The following is a 26,443-nucleotide window of genomic DNA, read 5'->3' as shown; positions in this document are numbered from 1 at the left end:
TTTCATTGCTGTAATGATGCTGAAACCTTCCTATATATAACATTATGGACTATACAGAAGCTGCTAAATCTGTTATTTTTCTGAAAGTTTTGCTTGTTTTCAAAAGTGCCAACTGAAGATTTCCAGAAATATCATAGTTCTGTCAACTTATAGACAATGAAATTACCTTCTTAAAATAAATTATTCAATTTAATTTCCATCCTTTTAACTGCCTGTACTTGTAACAATTTATTTTTGTATTAGGATCTGCCTTTTACAACTATAAGAGATGGCAATATTTCTAGTGGAATGTATATTTTTGCAATGATGTATATTTGAGGTCAAAGACAGGTGGATGTTTTTCAGGAATGGAACTTTGAATACAGAAGCACACCAATGTGCTTTTAAGGATGAGAACTTTAAACTCAGAAGCAAACCTGAAGTGCTGAGAAAGGTTTTCTTTCTTCAGTTAACAGCATACAGAACAAAGGTGCACATGGACAAATCAATGAAGACTGAATTGTGTCTAAAACTAGATGCTGTATACACTTACTAATAAGTCAACTCCAACTGAAAACAACATAAACCCTGATCTGTTACTGCATAATATGCCAGCAAATCAGAGTCTGTGTTGTTTGTTCTACTGATTACTCCTAACAAATTGCACAGACCCAGATCTGTAAACACATTATGTAATGGCTGATCTGTGCGCAGTTTGCAGTTGACTTAACTTTCAAGCAATTATACATGTTAGTACAACTCCACCAACAGAAATGCATTCCTTCTGTTTCATCCTCCCTAAAAATGGCAAAACTCAAATTGGAACAACAACAAATCCTGTCAAGGGATCCATTTCAGGCTATAAATGATTTATGTATTATAAGTTACATGTATAACATTACTCATTTGCATAACATAAGTTTGTGGTTTAATGTAACAGACAACAAAATACAAATATAAGTACTTTTATCAAACTGGTCTACTTGTAAAAAAAAAATGTTTGCTAAACATTTGCTCCATCAAATTGCAAAAAGCACTTTACTGCACAGAAAATTAAAATGTTACCTGACACAGAATTTACAACTGTGTTAAGAGGTAACTGAAATGATGTAAGGTTCTGATTGCAGGGCTGTCACAAATTTTTGAGGGATGAAATGGAACGTGGGATGAACATTGCCTTTGATGTCCACCATTTAAAAGAAAAATAACAGCAAACTTTGCAAAATGATGCCCCCAGGACTTGGCACACAGGGTGGTCACCCAAATCAGCCATCCCTTATGATAGCCCTGTCTATTTGCATGCATGTTGGTAAGCCTTGGTAGGTGTTGCTGGTACCACTGTAGCCCCCCCCCCGCACCGCAGTTTTCAATAAATGAACAAAAAAGTAAAATTGTAAAACAAATACAGTCTAACAAAATATGAAATGGAAGCCAATGGGTTCATGCTCAGTATGCCCTTGAAAGTTTTGGTAAATTAGTGTTGTACACATCAAAATGTATCTACATAATGTACCATGTATCATGACTCCATAACAATGTGTACTTGAAAAACTGACCACATAAGAAATGATAAGAAATGCAGCATTGATGGAGAGACAAATCAATAGAGGGCATGCACACAGACACCAAGTTTTAATATTTTATGAATAATTTTGATGCATCCATTGTTTTGGATTCCTGGATACATGACTGTATCTCACAGAGATAAATTAACTGTGACACCCATTTATTTGGACTGAGAAAGTCAACAAACAACAGAAACTGCTTAAACTGAGCCTAAAACGTTCCTTAACTCCTCCAATAAAAGAAACAATCTATCCTGCCTGCAAGATGGAGAGATGGATTACTAAAAAACAAAATACCATGAAAATTAAATTTTTGTTAGTTTGGCATATTTCCTCATTATATCATACTGATTGATCTCCTTAACTAAAAATAAAGGCAAGGATTTTTTTTACAGCCGATCTCTGTGGTCACCCAGCATCAGTGAAAACTATCTCATTATTACAAGTGAGGCAGAATTTGAGTGCAAAGTGGTTGTTACTTAGTATTAGGAAAATGAGGTCACAGTGACTTCAGTGGAAATACATGGTCTTGAGTCAATAAAAGGCAAAATCTGAATCATTCTAGTGCTTATGGAACATGCCATAAAGTCATAAAGAAATAAAAGAAAGCAGATTATGCTTTTAGTTAAGGTTCTGAAATAGCTTCCTATTTAATGTCTGCTTCAGCATACTGGAGGAATTCATGTGACCTATATGTGACTCATGGAAGGAAAGATAGAAGGACTGAAAATAGGTGGGTCAAAACAACATTTCAACCAAAAAAGTCCCAGTAACCAGGATGTTGCCATTTTGTCTTGTGAATATTAGATTTGGAAATTTACAATTCAACAGAAAGGAAATATGACTATGCATATGTGTAGCAGAAAGATAGTGGCTACAAATTATTAAATATCTTTTCTCCTCAACATAACAAAAACTATAATTTCCATTTTAAATTTTAATAAGTTCAATTATAAACATAGTGCCAACAGTAATTAAGAGCTATCAGGTTCTATTCTCTTGAATATCAGTATATAGAAAGTTTTGTTATGAATATTGGTCTAGTAATTTCACAGATCAAAATCCATAAGAAGATGGCTTGGAGATTAAAAGATAGAAATACTGCAAGCTTCAAACAAAGTCTCAAAGGTATGGTGGACAGACAGCCAACACAGAATAATTATGACATTTTCAAAATTATTCCAACAAATGTTATTTTTTTTATTTCTTAAATAAAATGTAGGCCTAATCACCTCTTCACATGCAAAAGCTTAAATCACAAAAAAATTATTCCCACGAGTTTGGACAATGTATTTGATGTTTAATGAAGCATACCTCCTTGCAACAGATGCTGTGTAAAGGTAGAGAATCCCAATAACACTATCATCCCCACTAACCACGCAAGCAGGGGACACAATCCAGGTAATCCAAACCTACCATCATGCATCAGTGCCCAACCAGGTGTTAAATGACAGAACTTGATCATGAGATCCCGCAATGCATCTTTTCTACTAGCCACATCTTTTTTTGAACACCATAATTATTTCATTTCCACTTTTGACAATGAACTGTAAATCCATTATTTAGGAGGTCATCTCACTTGGATGGGAGAAATTGGTGAAATCTAGCATGAAGAAGCGGACATGTTAGACATGCAAATAAGACAATACTGAGAGAATCCCCCTCCTGTAAATAACATATGCTGCAATTTCCAATCATGCCTGAATTAACGGGAACATCAGCCTAAAGTTACTGCTAAATGAGACTAATTTACCCCTGATCTCACAATGATAACAGCTTGATTTAAAAAGAATTAAAGACACAGAATCTGAACCATCTGTGTGCAATTCTGAAGGAAAGGGAGCTATTAACATTGCAAAATATAATATGGAAATTCTTCAAATCTGCATCATATTGGGAAATAAATCAAAAATACCTTTAGAAGAGGAGAATAAAAAGTCAGAATCCATAACATTTCTGTTGTTGCAGTTTTAGTACTAGTTTGATATAACATTTTAAAAGTTATTCCAAAGTGTACAATATGTTTGACTAAATGTAAGTCACCCCAAAATATACAATCTGTCTGACTACATGTAAGTCATCCCAAAATGTTCTGCCTGTCTGGCTACATGTAAGTCATGCATCTAATTATTCTGAAACTGAATTGATAAAACAATTTAAATCATTTCCCAGGGGTTTAATTCTTTGTTAAGTTGCAGGAGTTGTGCAAAATAAAATATGCATTATTAACGAATGTATTAATATATTGGCAGATTTACATTCTCTTCCTCTTTTTATTTAAAATAAACTTGCAAGAGTCATCATTTAGTACAGTATACACTTTTACATTCAAGAGTCATCATTTAGTATGGGTTGCACTTTTACATTCAAGAGTCATCATTTAATATGGGTTGCACTTTTACATTCAAGAGTCATCATTTAGTATGGGTTGCACTTTTACATACAAGTCATCATTTAGTATGTGTTGCACTTTTACTTACAAGAGTCATCATTTAGTATGGGTTGCACTTTTACATACAAGAGTCATCATTTAGTATGGGTTGCACTTTTACATAAAAGTCATCATTTAGTATGTGTTACACTTTTACATACAAGAGTCATCATTTCGCATGGATTGTACTTTTACATTTAAGAGTCATCATTTAGTATGAGTTGCACTTCTACATTCAAGAGTCATCAATTAGTATAGATTACACTTGTACACATTTAGTATAGTTACACATTTACATACAAAAGTCATTATTTAGTACAGATTGCACTTCTACACAATTAGTACAGTGGGACTTTTACATACAAGAGTCATTATTTAGTATGGCTTGCACATTAACAGCCAAGAGTTTTCAGCATTATTACTGATCAATCCTTGGAAGCAGGAGGTCGTGGATTCGAACCCCAGCCGAGTCATACCAAAGACTTACAAAAATGGTACTAACAGCTGCCTCGCTAGACGCTCAGCATTAAGAGTTAGTGTTAGGACTGGTCGTCCTGGTGTCAGAATAATGTGACTGGGTGGGACATCATACTACATGTCTGCAGCGTGATGCCCCAGTTCTAGACATCACTATAAACTGTCACACTGCAGACATCATAGCAATATAACTGAAAAATTGTTAAAGCTATGTTAAAAATCCTAATCACACACACACACACACACAAACTGATCAATCCTTCATAACAAATCTGTAAACCTGCATCACATATGATATGCATTATCTTCTGACTCCCTCCCAACTCAAAGAACCTTTTGTCTAAAAGATAAAACTTTATTTCTGGGAATAAAGATTCATTAAAGTGAAATCCATACTAAATGATGACTCTTGCATGTAAATGTGAAATCCATATTAAATGATGACTCTTGCATGTAAATGTGAAATCCATACTAAATGATGACTCTTGCATGTAAATGTGAAATCCATATTAAATGATGACTCTTGCATGTAAATGTGAAATTCATACTAAATGATGACTCTTGCATGTAAATGTGAAATTCATACTAAATGATGACTCTTGCATGTAAATGTGAAATTCATACTAAATGATGACTCTTGCATGTAAATGTGAAATCCATACTAAATGATGACTCTTGCATGTAAATGTGAAATCCATACTAAATGATGACTCTTGCATGTAAATGTGAAATTCATACTAAATGATGACTCTTGCATGTAAATGTGAAATCCATACTAAATGATGACTCTTGCATGTAAATGTGAAATTCATACTAAATGATAATTCTTGCATGTAAATGTGAAATGAAAGACAAACTAGGATAGTTATTTTGGAAAGTGAAACTTTTTTCTAAAATTAAAACAAAAATACAATCTGAGATTTCCGTCGAATATTATCAAAATGTTGACATCTGAATTCATGTAATACAAATTGGTTTTAACATTCTACAAGTTTATACTGATATGAGAATATTATTACAGCTAATTTAAAACATCAATTATCCAGATGCACACGGGGACACACATCTGATCAGGATAATCAGTAGTTTGGATGATTTAATTAGAAAAATAAGTTGAACTACAAATGCACGTATCTGAATTAAACAGTCTGATGTCTGATTGTGTATGAAGGAAATATTAACATTTTGTAGACAATGGCTATAATAATGTAGGTGTGCTGGTCAAAGTGCTCTTGTGAACACAAGTTTTCAATGGATTTGATCAAAGTAAATTTTCAATAGATCCAATCAAAGTTAAGTTTTTGATGGATTTGATCAAGGTAAATTTTTAAAGGGATTTCATTAACGTAAACTCAGCTGACATGGATTTGCGACAGTTATTAACTTTTATCACTTGCTAAATCTTCATGGATCATTGATCAACAGTTAATTATGTTGGCTTAGACTACAGAATGCTCTAGATTGGACCTTTATAGAGTTTTTAATCATGCTTTATTATTCTGCAATTTCTGCTTGAAAAATTACATACTGTTGTGGTGGAACTCACTTAGCAACAGTTAGTTTTAAGAATAAAATCTCTCTCCATGTATTTCACTCTTTCCCTCCTTCTCCCCTAATTACGTTAATTCCCCTAAGTTTTACTATAAGAAGATAATATAGCAATTCATTAAACTATTGTAATTATAATTGTAGGATATTATGTTTAACTGATTTTGTTTTTGACTTCTGTTACTCTGTTTTATGTTGGTGTCATTATTAATTTACACATTGTAATAAGTAAAGATTCTGAGGGACATTTATTGCAGTATATAGAAGTCAATGATTTGGATATAATGCCATTTAGATAAACAGTATTGTACTGTACTTTAAGGAGATCAATAAATCCTAAACCAATTGTAGTAGATTTTGTTCAACTGGTTTTTCTCTAATTTGATATTTTTTAAAGCTTATTAAACATCAATGAACCAATCAAATCAACAACTTTGTAATTTCCTTGAAAATTATTAATGAACCAATCAAATCAACAACTTTGTAATTTCCTTGAAAATTATTAATGAACCAATCAAATCAACAACTTTGTAATTTCCTTGAAAATTATTAATGAACCAATCAAATCAACAACTTTGTAATTTCCTTGAAAATTATTAATGAACCAATCAAATCAACAACTTTGTAATTTCCTTGAAAATTATTAATGAACCAATCAAATCAACAACTTTGTAATTTCCTTGAAAATTATTAATTAACCAATCAAATCAACAACTTTGTAATTTCCTTGAAAACAAAATTAGACCTGAAGAGAATTCTATTTTTGAGTTCAACAACGATTATTATGTACCACATATACTTAATTATATGTCTGGTTGAACTGCAAATAATATAGACCCTGATCTGCCACACATGATGCATTGATCTGCCATCATATCAGGGTCCTTGTTGTCTGTTCTACTGATTACTCCAAACATACTGCACAGACACAGATCTGCCATTGCATTATGTTTGCAGATGGATGCGGCCAACAAGTGAGTATATGTGGTAAATTAATGTACTGATTAGTTCACAAATGATGGCAGATATGGTACAAAATGATATTATCAATATAGCATGTGGTAGAAATCAAAATGTTGTTCTAGTGCAAGGAGATGAGCACATTTATGATTATGTAACATCTTATTTAAAATGTTCAAATTGTGGTACACATTTTAATCCTTAAAGTGTTCTTGCATTATGTGTATTAGTTCATATCAAACATAAATACATTTTTACAAAGCCCTCAGATGCGTACTTACTCCCAAATCTGCTATAAATATGATTCTGTATATTAATGACCTGCCTGAATACATACTTCAATGATGTCATAAAAAGGACTGCCTGGATACATGATGAATGATGCCAGAGAAAGGACTGCCTGGATACATGATGCAATGATGTCAGAGAGGACTGTCTGAATACATGATGAATGATATCAGAGAAAGGCCTGCCTGGATACATGATGTAGTGATGTCAGAGAGGACTGCCTGGATACATGATGCAATGATGTGAGAGAAAGGACTGTCTGGATACATGATGCAATGATGCCAGAGAAAGGACTGCCTGGATACATGATGCAATGATGTCAGAGAGGACTGCCTGGATACATGATGCAATGATGCCAGAGAAAGGACTGCCTGGATACATGATGCAATGATGTTAGAGAGGACTGCCTGGATACATGACAAATGATGTCAAAGAAAGGACTGCCTGGATACATGATGCAATGATGTCAGAGAGGACTGCCTGAATACATGATGAATGATATCAGAGAAGACTGCCTGGATACATGATGAATGATATCAGAGAAAGGACTGCCTAGATACATGATGAATGATGTCATGGAAGGGAATGCCTAGATACATAATTCAATGATGTCAAAGAAAGGACTGCCTGGATGCACACTTCAATGATGCCACAGAAAGGACTGTCTGGATACATAATTCAATGATGTCAGAGAAAGGACTACCTGGATACATACATCAACGATGTCACAGAAAGGAATGCCTGGATGCATGATGCAATGTCAAAGAATGGACTGCCTGGATAGATGATGAATGATGTCAGAGAAAGGACTACTTGGATACATGATACATTGATGCCTGAGAAAGGACTGCCTGGATACATAATGCATTGATGTCAATGAAAGGATTGAGTATATACATGATGCAATGATGTCAGAGGAAGGACTGGCTGGATACATACTTCAGTGATGTCAGAGAAAGAACTGCCTGAATAAATGATGAATGATGTCTGAGAAAGGACTGCCTGGATACATGATAAATGAGTCAGAGAAAGGACTGCCTGGATACATGATGAATGATGTCTGAGAAAGGACTGCCTGGATACATGATAAATGAGTCAGAGAAAGGGCTGCCTGGATACACGATGAATGAGTCACAGAAAGGACTGCCTGGATACATGATAAATGAGTCACAGAAAGGACTGCCTGGATACATGATGAATGATGTCAGAGAAAGGATACCTTGGAATTTGTCAAATAATATGATGATCTAATAGTATAGACATAACAATATTGATTTTTTGTGTTACTAAACATATGTAGAAAGCACAGTATGTAATATGTAAAATTAAGATAGTAATTATGTATAATGCATCAATGAGTCACTATTTTATACTCTTTGTCATTCACACAATTTTATCATTCCCATTATAAAGTTTATTAAATGATTAACAAAGACATTTTTTATTGCTGATAATTTTTTTAATTTATTTAATAAAATAATAATATTATATTTAAAATAACAATAATATTTCTACTTAGAGAATGATGATTCTTATCCTCCTCCTCATCATTATGTACACTGTTTAAAAGCAAACACATTCTGGCTTTATTACTCTATTCATATTATTAAATTTTGTCATGTCAGGAATCTGGAATTTTTTCTCACTTTTCTCTTTGTGTTTTTTCAATAAATCTTTCAATTTTGACACGATACTTCTGCAACTGGGTCATTTCTGAACAAGCTCACCAAAACCAAGACTACCTATCCTTATCTTAGAGCTACAGGATCAAGTTTATTTTTTTTGTGTGTACAAAATACCGATCACACTGAACCATTGCCATTAGAACAGTTGCACGGGGGTGGGGGTAGGGGAGGTGGACGGGAAAGTTATTTATAATTTCAGTAGATCTATTTGAAACAAATATTCATTGAGTGTTAATAATCAACAACTTAGAACAGAATAAACAGCCTATAACTGAAAAGAATCAACAAATTAAAACTCAATAGAATCAACAAACTACAACTGAATAGAATCAACAACCTATAACTGAATAGAATCAACAACCTATAACTGAATAGAATAAATAACCTATAACTGAATTGAACAAACAAACTTTAACTGAATAGAACCAACAACCTATAACAAAACAGAATATACAACCTATAACTGAATAGAATGAACAGAATAATCAAAAACTTATAATATAATAGAATAAACAACCTATAACAAAATAGAATATACAAACCTATAACTGAATAGAATCAACAAACTATAACTGAATAGAATAAACAACCTAAAACTGAATAGAATCAACAGCCTATAACTGAATAGAATAAATAACCTATAACTGAATAGAATCAACAAACTATAACTGAATAGAATAAACAACCTAAAACTGAATAGAATTAACAACCTATAACTGAATAGAATAAATAACCTATAACTGAATAGAACCAACAACCTAAAACAAAATAGAATATACAACCTATAACTGAATAGAATGAACAGAATAATCAAAAACTTATAATAGAATAAACAACCTATAACAAAATAGTATATAGAAACCTATAACTGAATAGAATCAACAAACTATAACTGAATAGAATAAACAACCTAAAACTGAATAGAATCAACAGCCTATAACTGAATAGAATAAATAACCTATAACTGAATAGAATCAACAAACTATAACTGAATAGAATAAACAACCTAAAACTGAATAGAATTAACAACCTATAACTGAATAGAATAAATAACCTATAACTGAATAGAACCAACAACCTAAAACAAAATAGAATATACAACCTATAACTGAATAGAATAAACAGAATAATCAAAAACTTATAATAGAATAAACAACCTATAACAAAATAGAATATACAAACCTATAACTGAATAGAATCAACAGTATAATCAACAACTTAGAATAGAATAAACAACCTATTACTGAATAGAATCAACAATGTATAACAGAATAGAATCAACAACTTATAACAGAATAGAATAAACAAACTGAATAGAATAAACAACCTATAACAGAATAGAATCAATAACAGAATCAACATCTTAAAGAAAAGAATCAACAACCTATGACGGAATCAAATCAACAACCTATAACTCAACAGAAATCATCACCCTAATATAACTGAATACATTCTAAGAGATATTAGCATATTTTGTCAAGTCAGCTGATAAAAAATTATAAATGTATAATCTTACACATTTCAAATACAAGGTAAAAACTGAACATTTTGATTTTGGAATTCCTGATCCAGATGATTTGTGTGTGATTTAGATTTCTTTTTAACGCAGCTTTAAAACAATTTCAGTCATATCGCTACGATGTCTTCAGTGTGACAGTTTATAGTGATGTCTAGCACTGGGGCATCATGCCGCAGACATGTAGCATGATGTCCCACCCAGTCACATTATCCTGACACCAGGCTGACCAGTCCTAACACTAACCTCTTAATGCTGAGCACCAAGCGAGGCACCTGTTAGTACCATTTTTGTAAGTCTTTGGTATGACTCAGCCGGGGTTCGACCTCCCACATCCGAGGCAGACAGACACTATACCACTAGGCCACCGAAGCGGTGTGATCCAGATGAAAAAAGGCAGCAAATTTCTGAATATAGGATAGATTGAATGAAAAAATAAAGATAGACTTTAATACATATAGTGTGATTTGTGTGCATTTGGTCAAATTTTTTGCATGATTTTTGAGAAATCAGCGAGAATTCCACAAGTGTGATTTGCTAGTGTTTTTAACCCAGAAAATCTACATTCAATTTTTTTCTCCATAAATGCAAAATGGTGAATATATTTTTAGACAGTAAAATATATAGTTTATCCTCTCAAGTCACAATTATAGAAATTTTTAAACTTCTTTATTCACAAAAATAACCAAAATGATAAAAACAGCAGGTTTTTATTTTCCCTGAATGACAAGGAATATATCCTTGTCTTGTCACAAAACAAATGTGTTGTTGGATGAACATCACTGATCATTCAAAACATTGCTATAATGAAGATATAGTGTAAAAACATTGTTATAAAGAAGATATGTTGTAACACATTGTTATAATGAAGAGACATAGTAACACATTGTTATAATGAAGATATGCTGCAAACACATTGTTAATGAAGATATGGTGTAAAGACATTGTTATAATGAAGATATGGTGTAAACACATTACTATAATGAAGATATGGCATAAAAACATTGTTATAATGAAGATATGGCGTAAACACATCATCAGAATGTCTGAAATATAAATGTTTACGTCTGCATCATCACTTGTGGGTTTATAGATTTAGAATAAGCCTGATGTGCTCTACTGCATGTATTAAAAGCAGACTAACAGAGGAAATTTGGTGGCAATGCTGGACATGTGCCCTAAATGGTTCAATTTCAAACCCTACCATTTGATCATCCTGGGTTGGTTACTTTGGTGTGTCCTTGGGCAAAGCACTTGTCTTCAATCAACTTGAGACTAAATAATCTACTTGTATTTTTGTGCCAAAAACACAAAAACCATTTACATTAGAGGCACTGAAATAATGCATTTATAGTTTTAGAGAAAAGAAAAATATAAATGTGTAGATTTGTCTAATTTTTATATTTAAATTCTTCATGGAAAACAACCTGACAGATGTAAACATTTAAAAGTACATATTTTTTGAAACAAAATCAGGGGTGGGAGGTAATTCAGTTTTGTTTGCTGGATTTAAATTTGTCAGAAGTGATGTTTTTTTTTATTCAAAATGCAAAAACATGGAGTAAGGGAGGTAAATCAAATAATATCACTGGGATTACTGATAATGTTATGGGAAACAACCAGGTTCCTGTGTCAGAAATAAAGTAAATTTTAATTAAAATCGTAAGATAGATACCACTACAGTTAAAATTTGTGCCTATCTATCAGTCTGATGCTGATAAATTTCTGGTCCAGTTGACAACTGAGTATCCTGAATGACACATTACACACTTGGCCTATATTTAACAGTCTTCTTCATTGATAACTGACATTTGTGTGCAGAAACCATGTTTCCTTACCCCAAGTGCAAGCCATCCACAAAGTATGGAAAAGATCTATGATGTAAAACTAATGTTATGGCGTGAAAACCATTCTTTTTGTTTCAGTCAGTCTCACTGACCTTTGACATGCTGACCTCCAAATCAACAGATTTATACCTTACTGTAAGTACCAGCCATTCATTGAGTTTGGTTAAGGTATGTCACAGAAAACTTAATTTTAATGTGTGAAAACCATTTTGTTCTTTCAGTTACAGTGACCTTAACCTTTAAACTTTTGACACAAAAATAAATATTGTTCACTTTAAACAGGTACACACTCTCCTTAAACTCTGGATACTGTAGAAGATTAAGAACTCAATTTATTGTGCAGAAACTTTCCGTCATAGTGAACTTGATATTTAACCTTTTAAGCATAAAATTGATATGATTCTAATTTCCTTCAAATGTAAGCCATACATAAAAATTTATAACTGTAGATATTGGAGAACTTAAGTTATTGTGCAGAAACCATTTTTCTTCTTCAGTCACTGTGACCTTGACCTTTGATCTTAAAATTAACAATCTTGTCTTACCAAATTGGCAACAGACTGATGGATGGACAAACTGACAGACAACATTACAACATAATATGTTGTGCCTTGTAGTGGGCATGCACAAATTAAAGACAGTCTTTGTTTTTGCTTTTGCATTTTATTGCACAAGAATGCAAGCAGGTTATTTAGTGCTTAAGGCAATTGGAATCAGGTGCCGTATCTAGGGAAACACCATGGTAGCCAATCTGGGCTGATGTGATGGTGGGATACAAGCATACACCCTTTTTGAGTCTGCACTCTTGCCACAAAGCCACCATGGCTCCTGCCTAAATCAGTCCCATCTTACAACATTCAGGCCTGTGTATCAGACATCTGGCACAACTACAACAACCTTACATTATGTATTTCAAAAACATACATTTTTAGTGGATATATTTAATCAACATAATTCAAAAGTTGAATATATTCTCGGATATTGTTATAAATATATTCAATCTTTTCAAGACAAAACTCTCTCAAAAGAAATTATTTGTATTTTTTTTCTGGAAAGAAATGTCCATCCAATGATAATATATCAAATTCTAAAGATAGAATTCATTGTCTGAACATATGAAATGAACAAGTTCATGTCCAAGCCACTAAAATAATATATGTTTTGTTTTTTCTTTTAAAAAATCTAATTATATAGCTGTACCTTTATTTGTAAGTACATTTTACATGCATAACATCAGGCCAGTTGGCAACACTTAACTCATTAACTCTTTAAGGTTTTTGTCATTTTCACCTGAAATGTGAGTAGGAAACACATTTTGGGGGCTATTTCTGAATACACCCTAATAAATCAACTTCCAAGAGATATCTGGTTAAGCTAATGCCTAGTTAAGCTAATGCCTAGTTGTGTTAGAAATGTTGTTTTTCATTGGCTATTTTGCTCGCGCATAAGCAGAAGGGTAAATGTTAGAGTTCTTTTTTGTTTTTGTTTAACGGACCCATCATTTTTGTATTGAGACCACTCTTTATCCAAATGCCCATCTTATCCTACTTTTTGCAAAGGTTCATCTGTCTGTATGCAATTCAGACCAGTATGACTTAGATCTAAGACCAAAAAGATCTAAAATCCAGACACAAAATTGGATTCCATCCACAGGTGAATTTTGGGTTGAAAAAAAATCAGGTCCAACAAAATAAGTTTTTCCCTCTGTATTCTGTAGTGCAACTAGAATGTCCAGATTATTTGGTATCACTGTAGAGCTTCATCTGTCTACCTTTCTATAATACCACCCATTTTAGTGCATATCAAATGACATTGAAGCTATAGAGCTCAAAAGTAGGGGTACTACCTCCTGATGCATAAACGAGGCACCAGGGGTAATGAGTTAAAGGACTCATTGTATTTTTTATATGTAAGAATGGGAACCAATCTAGAAATGGGTGAATATAATAGACTACATATAGGTTTTGAGGGCCATGATCAGTCGATGATGAAAAGGAAAATCCTAGTAAAAACAGAGCTTATCCTATTTTTAACTGAAACAAATAGAAACAATGTGTTAATTACAAGATTTCAGTCTTTTTACTGATCTTATTTTGGAACACTCATTATTGAAATAAGCAAATGATTCTTAAGGTGCAGAACTGAAACACATGTATATAATTAAAAGGCAGCAGAACATATGGTTTCTCCAATCAAAAGATTGCATAATGGATGGGTCTTTAATGAGAAACATGTTTGATCAGGAGCATTCAGAAATTAAAAGTTACTGAATTTTTAATATGGTGGTGTTTAAATAGATTTACAATGGGAGCTGAATTAGTACAGAGCCCTATAAAACAGCTCTGTGAACTAAGGGAGGTAATTCAATTCTTTCACTGGATTTAAATTCATCTAGAGTTATGTTTTTCAACTTTGGACTAAGGGAGGTAATTCAAATGATACCCCCTAGGATTACTGATCATACCAGTGTTGTTTGGGAATGCCTGGTTTTTGTATCAAAAGTAAAATCGCTCTCATGCTTGCAACTTAAGGTCTCAAACTAGACATTACTATTTACTACATGTTTCAAAATTGGCACCTGCCCACCATTCTAAAACCAATCAGTTTCTAGTCAGGTTGACAAAATATTGAAGCAGTTGGTCTTTGTGACCAGCTTAAAATAAAGAAGGAAATCTGATGTAGTTTGGTGTTTTACAGCACAGCAACATACACATGTTATTCAGTGCTGATTCGGTTGAAGTAAAATGTTGCCCCATGACACACCAATGTAGCCTACCCAGGCTGGTCCAATGATTCAAACCTGCACTCTTTTGGTTGCATGTTCAGCAGGCTAACTACTAAGCCACCATGGCTCCAGGATAAATGTAGGGAAAAGGGGAACACTTATTGCATGTCATTCACTGATAAATGATCAGTGAACTTTGAATACCATATTTATTTGAAAATAAGACCATTGTTGATGATAAGCCCACTCCCAATATTAAGAAAAGTTTGGCTACAATATCTTTGAGAATTTGAGAACAAACCCATCCCTACTTTCTGGAAGTCTGACTTCCTGGTCTTATATTGGATTGGAAGACCCACTGTAACTGCCATATTGAACTGAATATAGCATGAACCTAAATGTGAACAAAGCAAAGATCTGCCATTGCAGAATACATGGACAGATCGAGGTCTTTGCTGTAGGCTCAATTTAAGGTTTTATAAAAACAGTATAGACCCTGATCTTTAGTGCATTATGTGACAACATATTTGAGTATATGCTCTATGCAGTTCACAAATATGGCAATAAATAAGGCAAACAAGAGATTCTCTTTGTCAAGCCCATATTTTTATCTAACTAGAAGGTAAATAACTTTGAAACTAAACTTAATCTAAATAAAATTAATAATGACCTTAATCTAAGGTGTTGATGGCAATGCACATACATGCGGAAGTGATCAACGTGAAATTTTTGCCAAGATGGGCTTGACAAAAATGAAAATCACTGAAAAACAATCAAAATGTTACCAATCCTCACTAGATTTAAATATTTATCTCAAATTTCAATCCCAAGCAAAAAGGAATTGTGTACAAAAATGCATCTCCACTTCTCACCCCTATCCACCAATGAGGGTAAGTCTGTATATAGTAAAAAAACCCAGCACATTACTTTTCTGAAAAAGCTTTAGTAGAATGACTGTTCAACTTGCAAATCTTTTGATGATCAGTATAATATGCAATAAGTTACACTGTTGTCCACTGAAAACTGCACACAAAAAAATGCTGAACTCTCAAACCTCTGTCATAAACAGCATCCAGCAAAGTAAAATAGCTCTAACAAAAAGTTTGTTTTGGGAGCACAAAGATTTGTCAATACATGTATGTGCATTTTGAAGTGGTGGCCACAATAAGCACTATGTTTCATGACGATCCATATAAAACTGAAAGACAATTTGGTTTCACAAGATTCTGTCTAACACTGCATTCAGCTGCAGAACATAATGGAAATAACTCTATAAAAATTTCAGAGAGCAAAGTAATTTGTTAATATGAGCACCTTCAAATGAAGACCATAACATGTACAAAGTTTCATGGTGATCCACTGTTAGACTAATTGTGTTTACATCATTCTATTATACTCTACATCACTCTCCAAATCAAAAAGGGCAATAACTCTAAGAGCAAGAATACCAAGTGGGCCTGTTGATTACTCACAAAGTAGACATCTGCCTCATGGATAAATGCAAGGGCAGTTGGCCTAGAAATCTGGATCATTAGGATTCTTTCTGTTCAGACTTGTTCCATTACTGTTGATTGGATATTTTATGAAAACTACTGTTTCAAGGTGCCTCTATTTTCTTTATCATCAAAGATATTTGGTTATCTAGTTGCTTAGAAAAAGCTTAAATGAAGCAGTTGTTAACAGATGCACGATGCACAAAGCATAACAGAGAGAGCGCCCCAATGGCCTGGTGAGATAAAATTCTCAGGCACACACCAAGTTGTTGATTTGCTCATTTTCAGCTGATGATCATAACAGTTCCCAAGTTCAAGGTGCCCATTGAAATCTTGAGACTAGTTGTGTTTAGAAAATTCTGTCTTACACTGCATTTAGCTGTAAGTCAACAAGGGCAATAACTCCTACACATCTTGCAGAACACAGATTGATGACATAGGCATCTTCAGGTGATGACTGTGACATGGCAAAATATGTGTAACTAGTTTTACTAATGAGATTGAGTCATACACTGTGTTAAGCTATGAGACAAAAAGGGCAGTAACTCTAAAAAATTGCAAGAGCAGGGTGATTTCTCAATATACTCATCATTTAGTGACAATTATAATATTTATCAAGTTACATGGTAATCTATCAAAAGTTGCAGAATCAGTTACACTAATGAAATTGTGTGCTGGACAGAAGTGCATATGTAATTCTAATTAACCTGACCTCTATAATGGCTGAGGTAAAACAAGATATCTATATATGATACATTATATTCACCCACGTTTAATACTCCTGTGTAACACCAGCAGGCCATTGTTGACTCCAAAGATTACTGACAAATACATTTCAATGACCTTGACCTTTACTCAAGGTATGCAAACTTGAAGAAAACTTTTAAAAAATGAAATGTACAAAAACCATTAAGTTCTATTAGATTTACCATGATCGTCACTTCCGACCTCTAGATTCCACAAGATACAGGTTTCTTTACTAACCAAGTTTTTGTCAAAGTACTTATTCAAAAATGAAAGTTATCCTGCAAAAGACATTTTTTTTTGATCCACTATGACCCTGACCTTTAATAATTTGACTCTAAAACTGAAAGACTCTTCCTTACCTTAAGTCAAAGCACTCCATAAACTTTGCTCAACATACATGCTCTGGAACTAAAGTTATTATACAATGAAACAACTTCTTTTTCTATGTGACCCTGACCTCAGAACTTCTGAACCCAAATCAATAGGAATCTTTCATACCAAAATGATAGTCATAAAAATTATATGGTTGAAAAATGAAAACTTTCTGCAGAAACGATTTTTCTTCTTTATGAGTGACCTTGACCTTTGGCCTTAATGATTCCCAAATCATTAGGCTTTTCCTAACCCAACGTGCAAGCCAATCACAAATTTTGGTGTAGGTCTGTATGTAAAATTAATGTTAGGTAACTGTTGAAATTATCATGTAGAAAAGAGAAAGTCAAACGATGGTCATAGCATAGTAATATCATGTTCAGTCACCATTATCTAATACCTGACATAAACCATCATTTTCAAAGGCATGTACATTTTCAATGATTTGCAAAGAATGAGATTTTTGTCAATATTTAAATTTGAAGATGGGGTCTGAAGTCTAATTATCTTCACAAAGAGATCTTGGTTGGATTTCAAAAATCATGTTTAGAAATCAAATGAATGAATATTGGCACCTATAATAGAAAGTTATTTCACCGTGTAATGTATTGTTCAATATGCTATTTCCATGCAAAAAGTATTGTAAACTGAGACAATAGCATCACACCATTTTGTTAGCAAAGCAAAGTGTAGAACAAGTGTTCTCAAATGTCACGATCAGATGATTTCCATAATTACTCTGCCAGACTTCTAATGGTTCTAACTAAAATGTATGAACCTGAATACAATTTGGGGTGAATTATTGTGGCATTCATTGTAAACCTAGAAGGATTTCACTGTGAACCAAAGTGGATTTCAGTGTGTGTGTGTGCAGGCCTGGCCCTAGAGCAAGGCAAACAAGGCAACCACCTTGGGCCCCATGCTTTCAGGCAATGTAATTTTTTTGCTTGGGGCCCCATGCTCATCACTTGCTGCCTTGGGCCCAATACATCCTAGGGCCTGTATGTGTGTGTGTGTGTGTGTGTGTGTGTGTGTGTGTGTGTGTGTGTGTGTGTGTGTGTATGTATTGTGTGTGTGTGTGTATGTATTGTGTGTGTGTGTGTGCATGTGTGTGATTAGGATTTTTAACATAGTTTTAACAATTTTAGTCATATCACTATGATGTCTGCAATGTGGCAGTTTATAGTGTTGTTTAGCACTAGGGCATCATAATGCAACCATTTAGCATCATGTCCCGCTGATTTACATTATCCTGACACCAGGCCAACCAGTCCTAACACTAACATCTTAATGCTGAGTGCCAAGTGAGGCAGCTGCTAATACCATTTTCAGAAGTCTTTGGTATGACTCTGCCAGGGTTCAAACTCATGACCTCCCACATCTGAGATGGATGCTCTAACCAGGATTCCATTGTGAACCATGGTGAATTACAGTGTGAACCATTATAGATTTTACTGTGAACATGGATTTAATTTACATCTGGTTTGGGAGAGGAATACAGCAAAAGGTCAAATATCAGTACAGGAGGATACTTAAAAACAAGGGCTTGTCCACTGAGCACACAATCAATGCACTGTAAAATGTGTGACCTTGACCCCAAGGTCATATGGGCAAGTAAGCATGTAACAGAATGAACTGTCTTAGCTTCATAGTGTTTAATCCAAAGCACACTAATTTATTCAGAGCATGAATAAAATCTATAAATAGGTCTGAGAAATAAAAGCAACAGAAAAACCTTTTGTTAAACCCTCAACACAAGATTTGCAAAATATGACTTAAATCCCAAGGTCAAAAGAACAAGTGTGTGTGTTAAAGAATAAGCTGTCTTAGATTCATAATGAGCCATTCTAAGAACAAACAAAATCCATTACGGGCTCTATGAAATATCAGCAAATGAAAAATTGTAAGCATAGCCTTAGAAATTTACTATGACCTTGACCCCAGAGCCAAAGGTGGAAGGTAGCATGTTACAGAATGAACAGTCTAAGCTTCATAATGATTCATTCCAAGTATGAACAAAATCCATAATGGGAGTTTACTAAATATAATCAAATGAAACAAATTCAACCCAAAACTGAATGTGAATTATATATTTGACTATGACCTTGACCCCAAAGTCCAAGATGTGAGTCAGTGTGTGTCAGGAAATGAATTGTCTTAGCTTCAAAATGATTCATGTATGTATGGCAAGAGTCTATCAGAGGTTTACTAAGATATATGCATATGAAAAACTTCAATAAAAATCTTAACAACATGTTGATAACACTGTTATGTCTCAATTTTTCACTGATGTAAGCTTCATAATTTAATTAATACCAGTTTTGTCTTGTTTCAATCGGTTCCCAGTACAATTTCTCCCACCACAAGCAACCGCACTCTTACAAAAGTATTGATAAATTTGGATTCAAAACTTTCAATTAATTGTTCAAGATCACATAACACACTGGATTTCAGACACCCCTGGTTGCAGCCAACCAGAAAAGTGGGTTCCTAAAAATTATCTGTGTCACCTCAAAGAGTAAAGCCCACCTAATGCATCCACCTTGAACTTGATGCTATTATAAATTGTGATAAAAATGAGAACCAACAGACACTATAAATGTTAATTATCATGCAGAAAATAAACTCTAACATATAGTGATGATGAAATGCTGGCCCCAGTGACTGGGTATAAAAGACATAATAACACACCAAAAAATTCTTTTCTATCATATCAAACTAGTGGGACAATAATGAGTTGATACAACTGAGAGATTAATTTTGTTTTACTTTTTTAGGAAATAACTGTTCTAAGAATCTACTTCATAAGCTATTATCATTGTCCATCCCAGGAAGCCAGATGTTACTGGGCAAAAGCTGTGTGTGTTCAGTAACCTTTAAGTAGCAGCCAGCATGATCCTTATGGAATGACAGCCACAGCCAGCATGATCCTTATGGAGTGACAGCTAGTAAGATCCTTATGGAGTGACAGCTAGTATGATCATTATGGAGTGACAGCCAGTATGATCATTATGGAATGGCATCTAGTATTGATCATTATGGAATGATAGCTAGTATGATCCTTATGGAGTGACAGCTAGTATGATCATTATGGAGTGGCAGGCAGTATGATCATTATGGAATGACAGCCAGTATGATCCTTATGGAGTGACAGCTAGTTTGATCATTATGGAGTGGTGGACAGTATGATAATTATGGAGTGACAGCCAGTATGATCATTATGGAGTGGCAGGCAGTATGATCATTATGGAGTGACAGTCAGTATGATCCTTATGGAGTGACAGCCAGTATGATCATTATGGAGTGACAGTCAGTATGATCATTATGGAGTGACAGCCAGTATGATCATTATGGAGTGGCAGGCAGTATGATCATTATGAAGTGACAGCCAGTACATTCATTTTGGAGTGACAGCCAGAATGATCATGATCATTATAGAGTGACAGCCATTATGATCATTATGAAGTGACAGCCAGTATGATTATTATGGAATGACAGCCAGTATGATCATTACAGAGTGACAGCTCATATGATCATTATGTAGTGGCAGGCAGTATGATCATTATGGAGTGACAGCCAGTATGATCATTATGGAGTGACAACTAGTATGATCATTACAGAGTGGCAGGCAGTATGATCATCATGGAGTTACAGCCAGCATGATCATTATGGAGTGACAGCCAGTATGATCATTATGGAATGATAGCCAGTATGATCATTATGGAATGACAACTAGTATGATCATTATGGAGTGGCAGGCAGTATGATCATTATAAAGTAACAGCCAGTATGATCATTATGGAATGACAGCCAGTATGATCATTATGGAGCAACAGCCAGTATGATCATCATGGAGTGACAGCTAGTATGATCATTATGGAATGGCAGGCAGTATGATCATTATGGAGTGACAGCCAGTATGATCATTATGGAGTGACAGCCAGCATGATCATTATGGAGTGACATCTAGTATTGATCATTATGGAATGACAGCCAGTATGATCATTATGGAGTGACAACCAGTATGATCATTAATAGGAGAAGCATGATTTATACATTTTGTTATCACTGATAAAACCACAGCATATGAAATACATGCAGTCCACTCATCTAATTTCTATCCAAACCAATCACAATGTATCACTAATATGGAATGTTTACTACTGAATAAACATGTTTATTCTTACTTCCAATGGCACAGGTTAGAAAGGACCTTCTGTCTAGGATATATTTAACATGAAAAACTCTATGTGGTCATGAGGTAAACACAAATACTTAACCTATGTTGGTAATGCATACAATATAGGTCACAGTGACATTCTGAATTAACATGTGTGGTGTTCTGAATGAATTCCAGTCTTGAATATGCTGATGTGCTAATCGTTTGGAATATTTTGATGTGCAAATAGTCTTAATGTATCACACTGATATAATCCAAAATATCCTTGAATGAATTCACAATGATTCCAAAACAGTGATTTAGTCTGAAAATGACCAATGAGCATATTGTAATTCCAAAGATTTATTTAAATAAATAAATCCTGTCAAATTAAAACTGAATACAATTAAAAAATCTGATTCCACTTCCGATGTTAAGATAGGAATGACCAATTCAAATATAAACAACTTTATTATAAAACCTAAGATACCAATAAAAGGACCAGGAGGATGGTCACCTTAATGGAAATTTCCATCAAACTGTAAACATAATTTGTATCTGGAATTTTCTAAGGTCAGAATCAAAGTTGTGTCTAGAACTCAAAACCAAGTAAACATGTTTACCCTACATTAATCATGTAGGCCCAAACTTTTACCCTCACTTAAGGACAAAGGCCCATTGGACAATACAAATTAAATATACACAACAGAAGAACTGCATCCTATAATAAAATTTCATGATTTTAACATAAATAACATCCAATAATTAAACTTCAAATATAAAAAGAACTACAAGTCAAAGATGCAAGAAACACAGATTACATAGACCACTTATCACAGGAGGGAGTTGTACTTATCAATATGCATCCCCTCACCAAGTATCTGGACCCATGGAACAATAGTATGTATATCGCATGTGAGAACAATGTAGTCATGAGCTCTAAGCAAAGCCAGTGGAAAATTAAATATAGGTCACAATGAGTTATCATGTTGTGAGGATGTGATACTATTTGAGATGCATATTGTTAGCAATTTTATGAACAGTACTGGCAAAATTAATAGCTTTTACAAGTGTTTGGTATATTTCAACTGATATGACTTTATGGTCTTAAAAAAAGTAACAAATTTTGCATAATTTAAAATAAAATTTATTTCCCTAAAACACAAATTAAAAAATTATAAATAAGTTACAGTATGGTGAATAAAATCCTAAAGTCCTAAATAGTTCTGTCAAGTCCAAAAGTATAGCTCCTAGTTATTCTTGATGATGGGCAGTAATGTACTGATGCATCAGCACTACAGAAGAATAACTATGATATAATCTCCTAATGTCCTTTAATGAGTTCACAGTATTTCCTTAAGAAATATTATTCCAATTAATCTGAAATATTTCTAACACTATAATTTTAACAAATGATTAAATAAATGAATTCCTCTCAATGAATAACTTCCAAGACTGTATGTACTGCTAAGAATGTCTGTCCTGAAATCAGAGCACATAATGCTTACCTAAACTAGTACAGCTCAAACTTGGAGCTTTATGAATGAATCTATGCACTTGATACATGCATGACTCATTTTTGCAGTACGATGATCATTGGGGAAAATTAGTATTTAAAATGTCATTAACTAAATAACCCTTACAAAGCTATTATTAGTCTGAAAATAATACACATAATATAGTTATACATAACATAACATTTTAAGAAGAGAATGACAAAGAATTTTATATATATATATATATATATATATATATATATATATATATATATATATATATATATATATATATATATATATATATACATGTATATATATACATGTATATATACATGTATATATATACATGTATATATATACATGTATATATATATGTATATATATATATATATATATATATATATATATATATATATATATATATATATATATATATATATATATATATATATATATATATAATTTAATACTTATTCAAACCAATTCTTCATTCAAGTGAAACTGTTATTAAAAAAACTTAATTTTCATGATAGCATGTCTCATTTTATCCATGCAAGCTTACTCCGAATGAACAACATGACTGTAAAATACTAACACTATTGCTTGAGGAACAGTTACTAATGGAACACTGTATATACACTAATTACCACAGAGTATTATGGAACATTGTATACACACTAATTACCACAGAGTTAATGGGACTCTATATAAACTAATTACCAGAGAGTTTATGGAACACTGTATATACATTAATTACCACAGTGTTAATTGGACACTGTATATATACTAATTACCAGAGTTAATGGAACATTGTATATACACCAATTGCCACAGAGTTAATGGGACACTATATCTGTATATACACTAATTACCACAAAGTTAATGGGACACAATGTATCTGTCTATACACGAATTATGGTAGAGTCATGAAACTCACACTTCACTTAATTTTAGACAAAACTTATAAATCAACATCACATGACCATGTTAGCTAGTACACACAAATGTCTGTTGCATAAAAAATCCTGAAATTGTTGAATCAAACAAGTCCATCATTCACAAAGGCACAGCTAATCTCATCTGATCTTTTACACAATTCTGTGAAAGCCATAATTATCCAATCAGCATGAACCAGCTTGATTGACAAGGTTTTAAGTAAAGTCTTGTGGCTGAAGTTAGCCAAAACAAAGGAGTAATTCCGTTGTTTTCAAGTTAGAGTCTTTGAAATTTGATGGGCTCTAAGCACATCAATGTTGACATTGCTTGCTAACTGCACTGAGCAGAGGGGCAGCTTTTCACGTTTTGTTCACATGTGGAATGACCCCATAATTCAAAACTGACTCTGCTCTAAGGTGAATTTTTACTACTCTTAAGCCACTGTGTTCAGATAGTGTAACTTTATGGACACTGATTTTAGGAAGAGATAATGTACCTTGATAATGGATCAGCTCAGTGTTGTTGGATGCTTTGGCTTCCTTCTATGTTGAGTGTAAGTTATTTGATTGTGCTCATACAGGTGGTGGTATTATTTTAACCACTGAAGCAACTGTTGTTTGTTGTTGTCATACTTTTGCCTTTTTGTATAATTTATTTGGGTTATTTGTAGAGGTTATTCAGTGAAATTAAATACTTACAAATATGTAATTATTAACACAGTTATACCTATGAAAATAAGTACCCATGGCAATGTCTTTCTTATTTACAAAATCACGTAAGTTGAGACTCATCAAATTAAATGATACTATAATATATGCAGGAAGCACACAAAAAACTCAGCTAAACTCAAAACCATAACTAAAAATGTACATTTAATGTACATGTATGTAAAAAGTAAGCATCCCCTTCCCACCATCGGGCAGGTATTATGAAGAAACTGGTTGCCATGTAGTCAGGCTTTACATATGTATATGCTTTCATTTGTATGGACACTAATGTCAATGTTGACACTGATATCAATACTGACAATGATGTCAATGTTGAAGTTGATGCCAATTTTGACACTGATGCCAATGTTGACAACTGTGTCAATGCTGGTACTGCTGTCAATGTTGACACTGATATCAATGCTGACAGTGATGACAATGTTGACATTGATGACAATGCAGACAGTGATGCCAATGTTGACACTAATATCAATGCTGACACTTATGTCAATGTTAACACTGATGACAATGCTGACACTGATGGCAATGTTGACATTGATGCCAATGCTGACAGTGATGACAATGCTGACACTGATGACAATGTTGACACCAACATCAGAAGGCCATACAATAGCCTAATCTACATCGTAGAGGCCAGTCAAAAATGAGTTACCTAGAAGTTTAAATTATTGAAAATTTACCTTGACAACATATACTCTGACAAGGACCTTGATTGGGTCGTTGCCTGGGAGACCTTGAAACAAGCCATATGCAGGGTCACCACCAGTGATAGTTTTGTCTTCAATATCATCTGGTAGAGGAATTTTGTAGATCTTCAGAGATCCCTGAAAGAAAACAATAAGTGAATTTTGTGTACTGTTATGAAAGTAATCATACTTGAAAAATTACTGAGACAGGAATGATGATTCAGGCTAGCTTTGTCAAGCCCAAAAACTTAACCAAAGACAGTTAAAAATTTGGTCAAGTTCACAATTTTCCTAAATTGTAATTGTAATATTAAATGATGTTGTGTACCATAAATACACACTTATAGGTCATTACTACATGTTGTATACCATAAATACTCACTTATAGGTCATTACACCATTTTGTGTACCATAAATACTCACGTATAATTCAAGTTCAGCTGCAGATAACATAGACCCTGATGTGACAGCCATGAAAGACCAAAACTGACAAAACACAGTTAATGATCCAACATAAATATGAAAGTAATTAATAAGATAACTTTTCCTCAGTTTTATTTACGTAACATCCATCCATCCATCTGTCCATCCATTCGCCCACCCACCCATCCATCTGTCTGTCCATCCATCCATTGATACCGACAGACAGACAGGCACATACATATATAGTTTTATTACAACATTTAATTTGTTGTAATGTTTGATATGATTTGTGTGGTCTGCCTTAGAAAATTAGCCCAATAATATTATTCTTATCACCTGACATGCAAAAGTCAATTAAAAATCACAGTCATTTAAATCA

At 33.5% G+C, this 26,443-nt stretch overlaps 1 protein-coding gene across 1 annotated transcript in view; it reads right to left on the bottom strand.

Moving 5' to 3' along the window:
* The window catches only part of LOC149807887 (otoferlin-like), a 480,268-nt gene that overhangs the window by 118,648 nt on the left and 335,177 nt on the right, over window positions 1-26,443 (bottom strand). Inside the window, exon 35 of the mRNA XM_089962251.1 lies at window positions 25,636-25,779. Within this exon, the coding sequence (XP_089818377.1) occupies window positions 25,636-25,779 (144 nt within the window). The remainder of the gene's footprint in view (window positions 1-25,635; window positions 25,780-26,443) is intronic.

This window comes from Sinohyriopsis cumingii, chromosome 1 (assembly GCF_028554795.1).
Source record: "Sinohyriopsis cumingii isolate HCF-2022 chromosome 1, ASM2855479v2, whole genome shotgun sequence".
Lineage (NCBI taxonomy): Eukaryota > Metazoa > Mollusca > Bivalvia > Unionida > Unionidae > Sinohyriopsis > Sinohyriopsis cumingii.
Note: the sequence above shows the minus strand (reverse complement) of the source record. Positions and strands in the feature narration are given on the sequence as shown.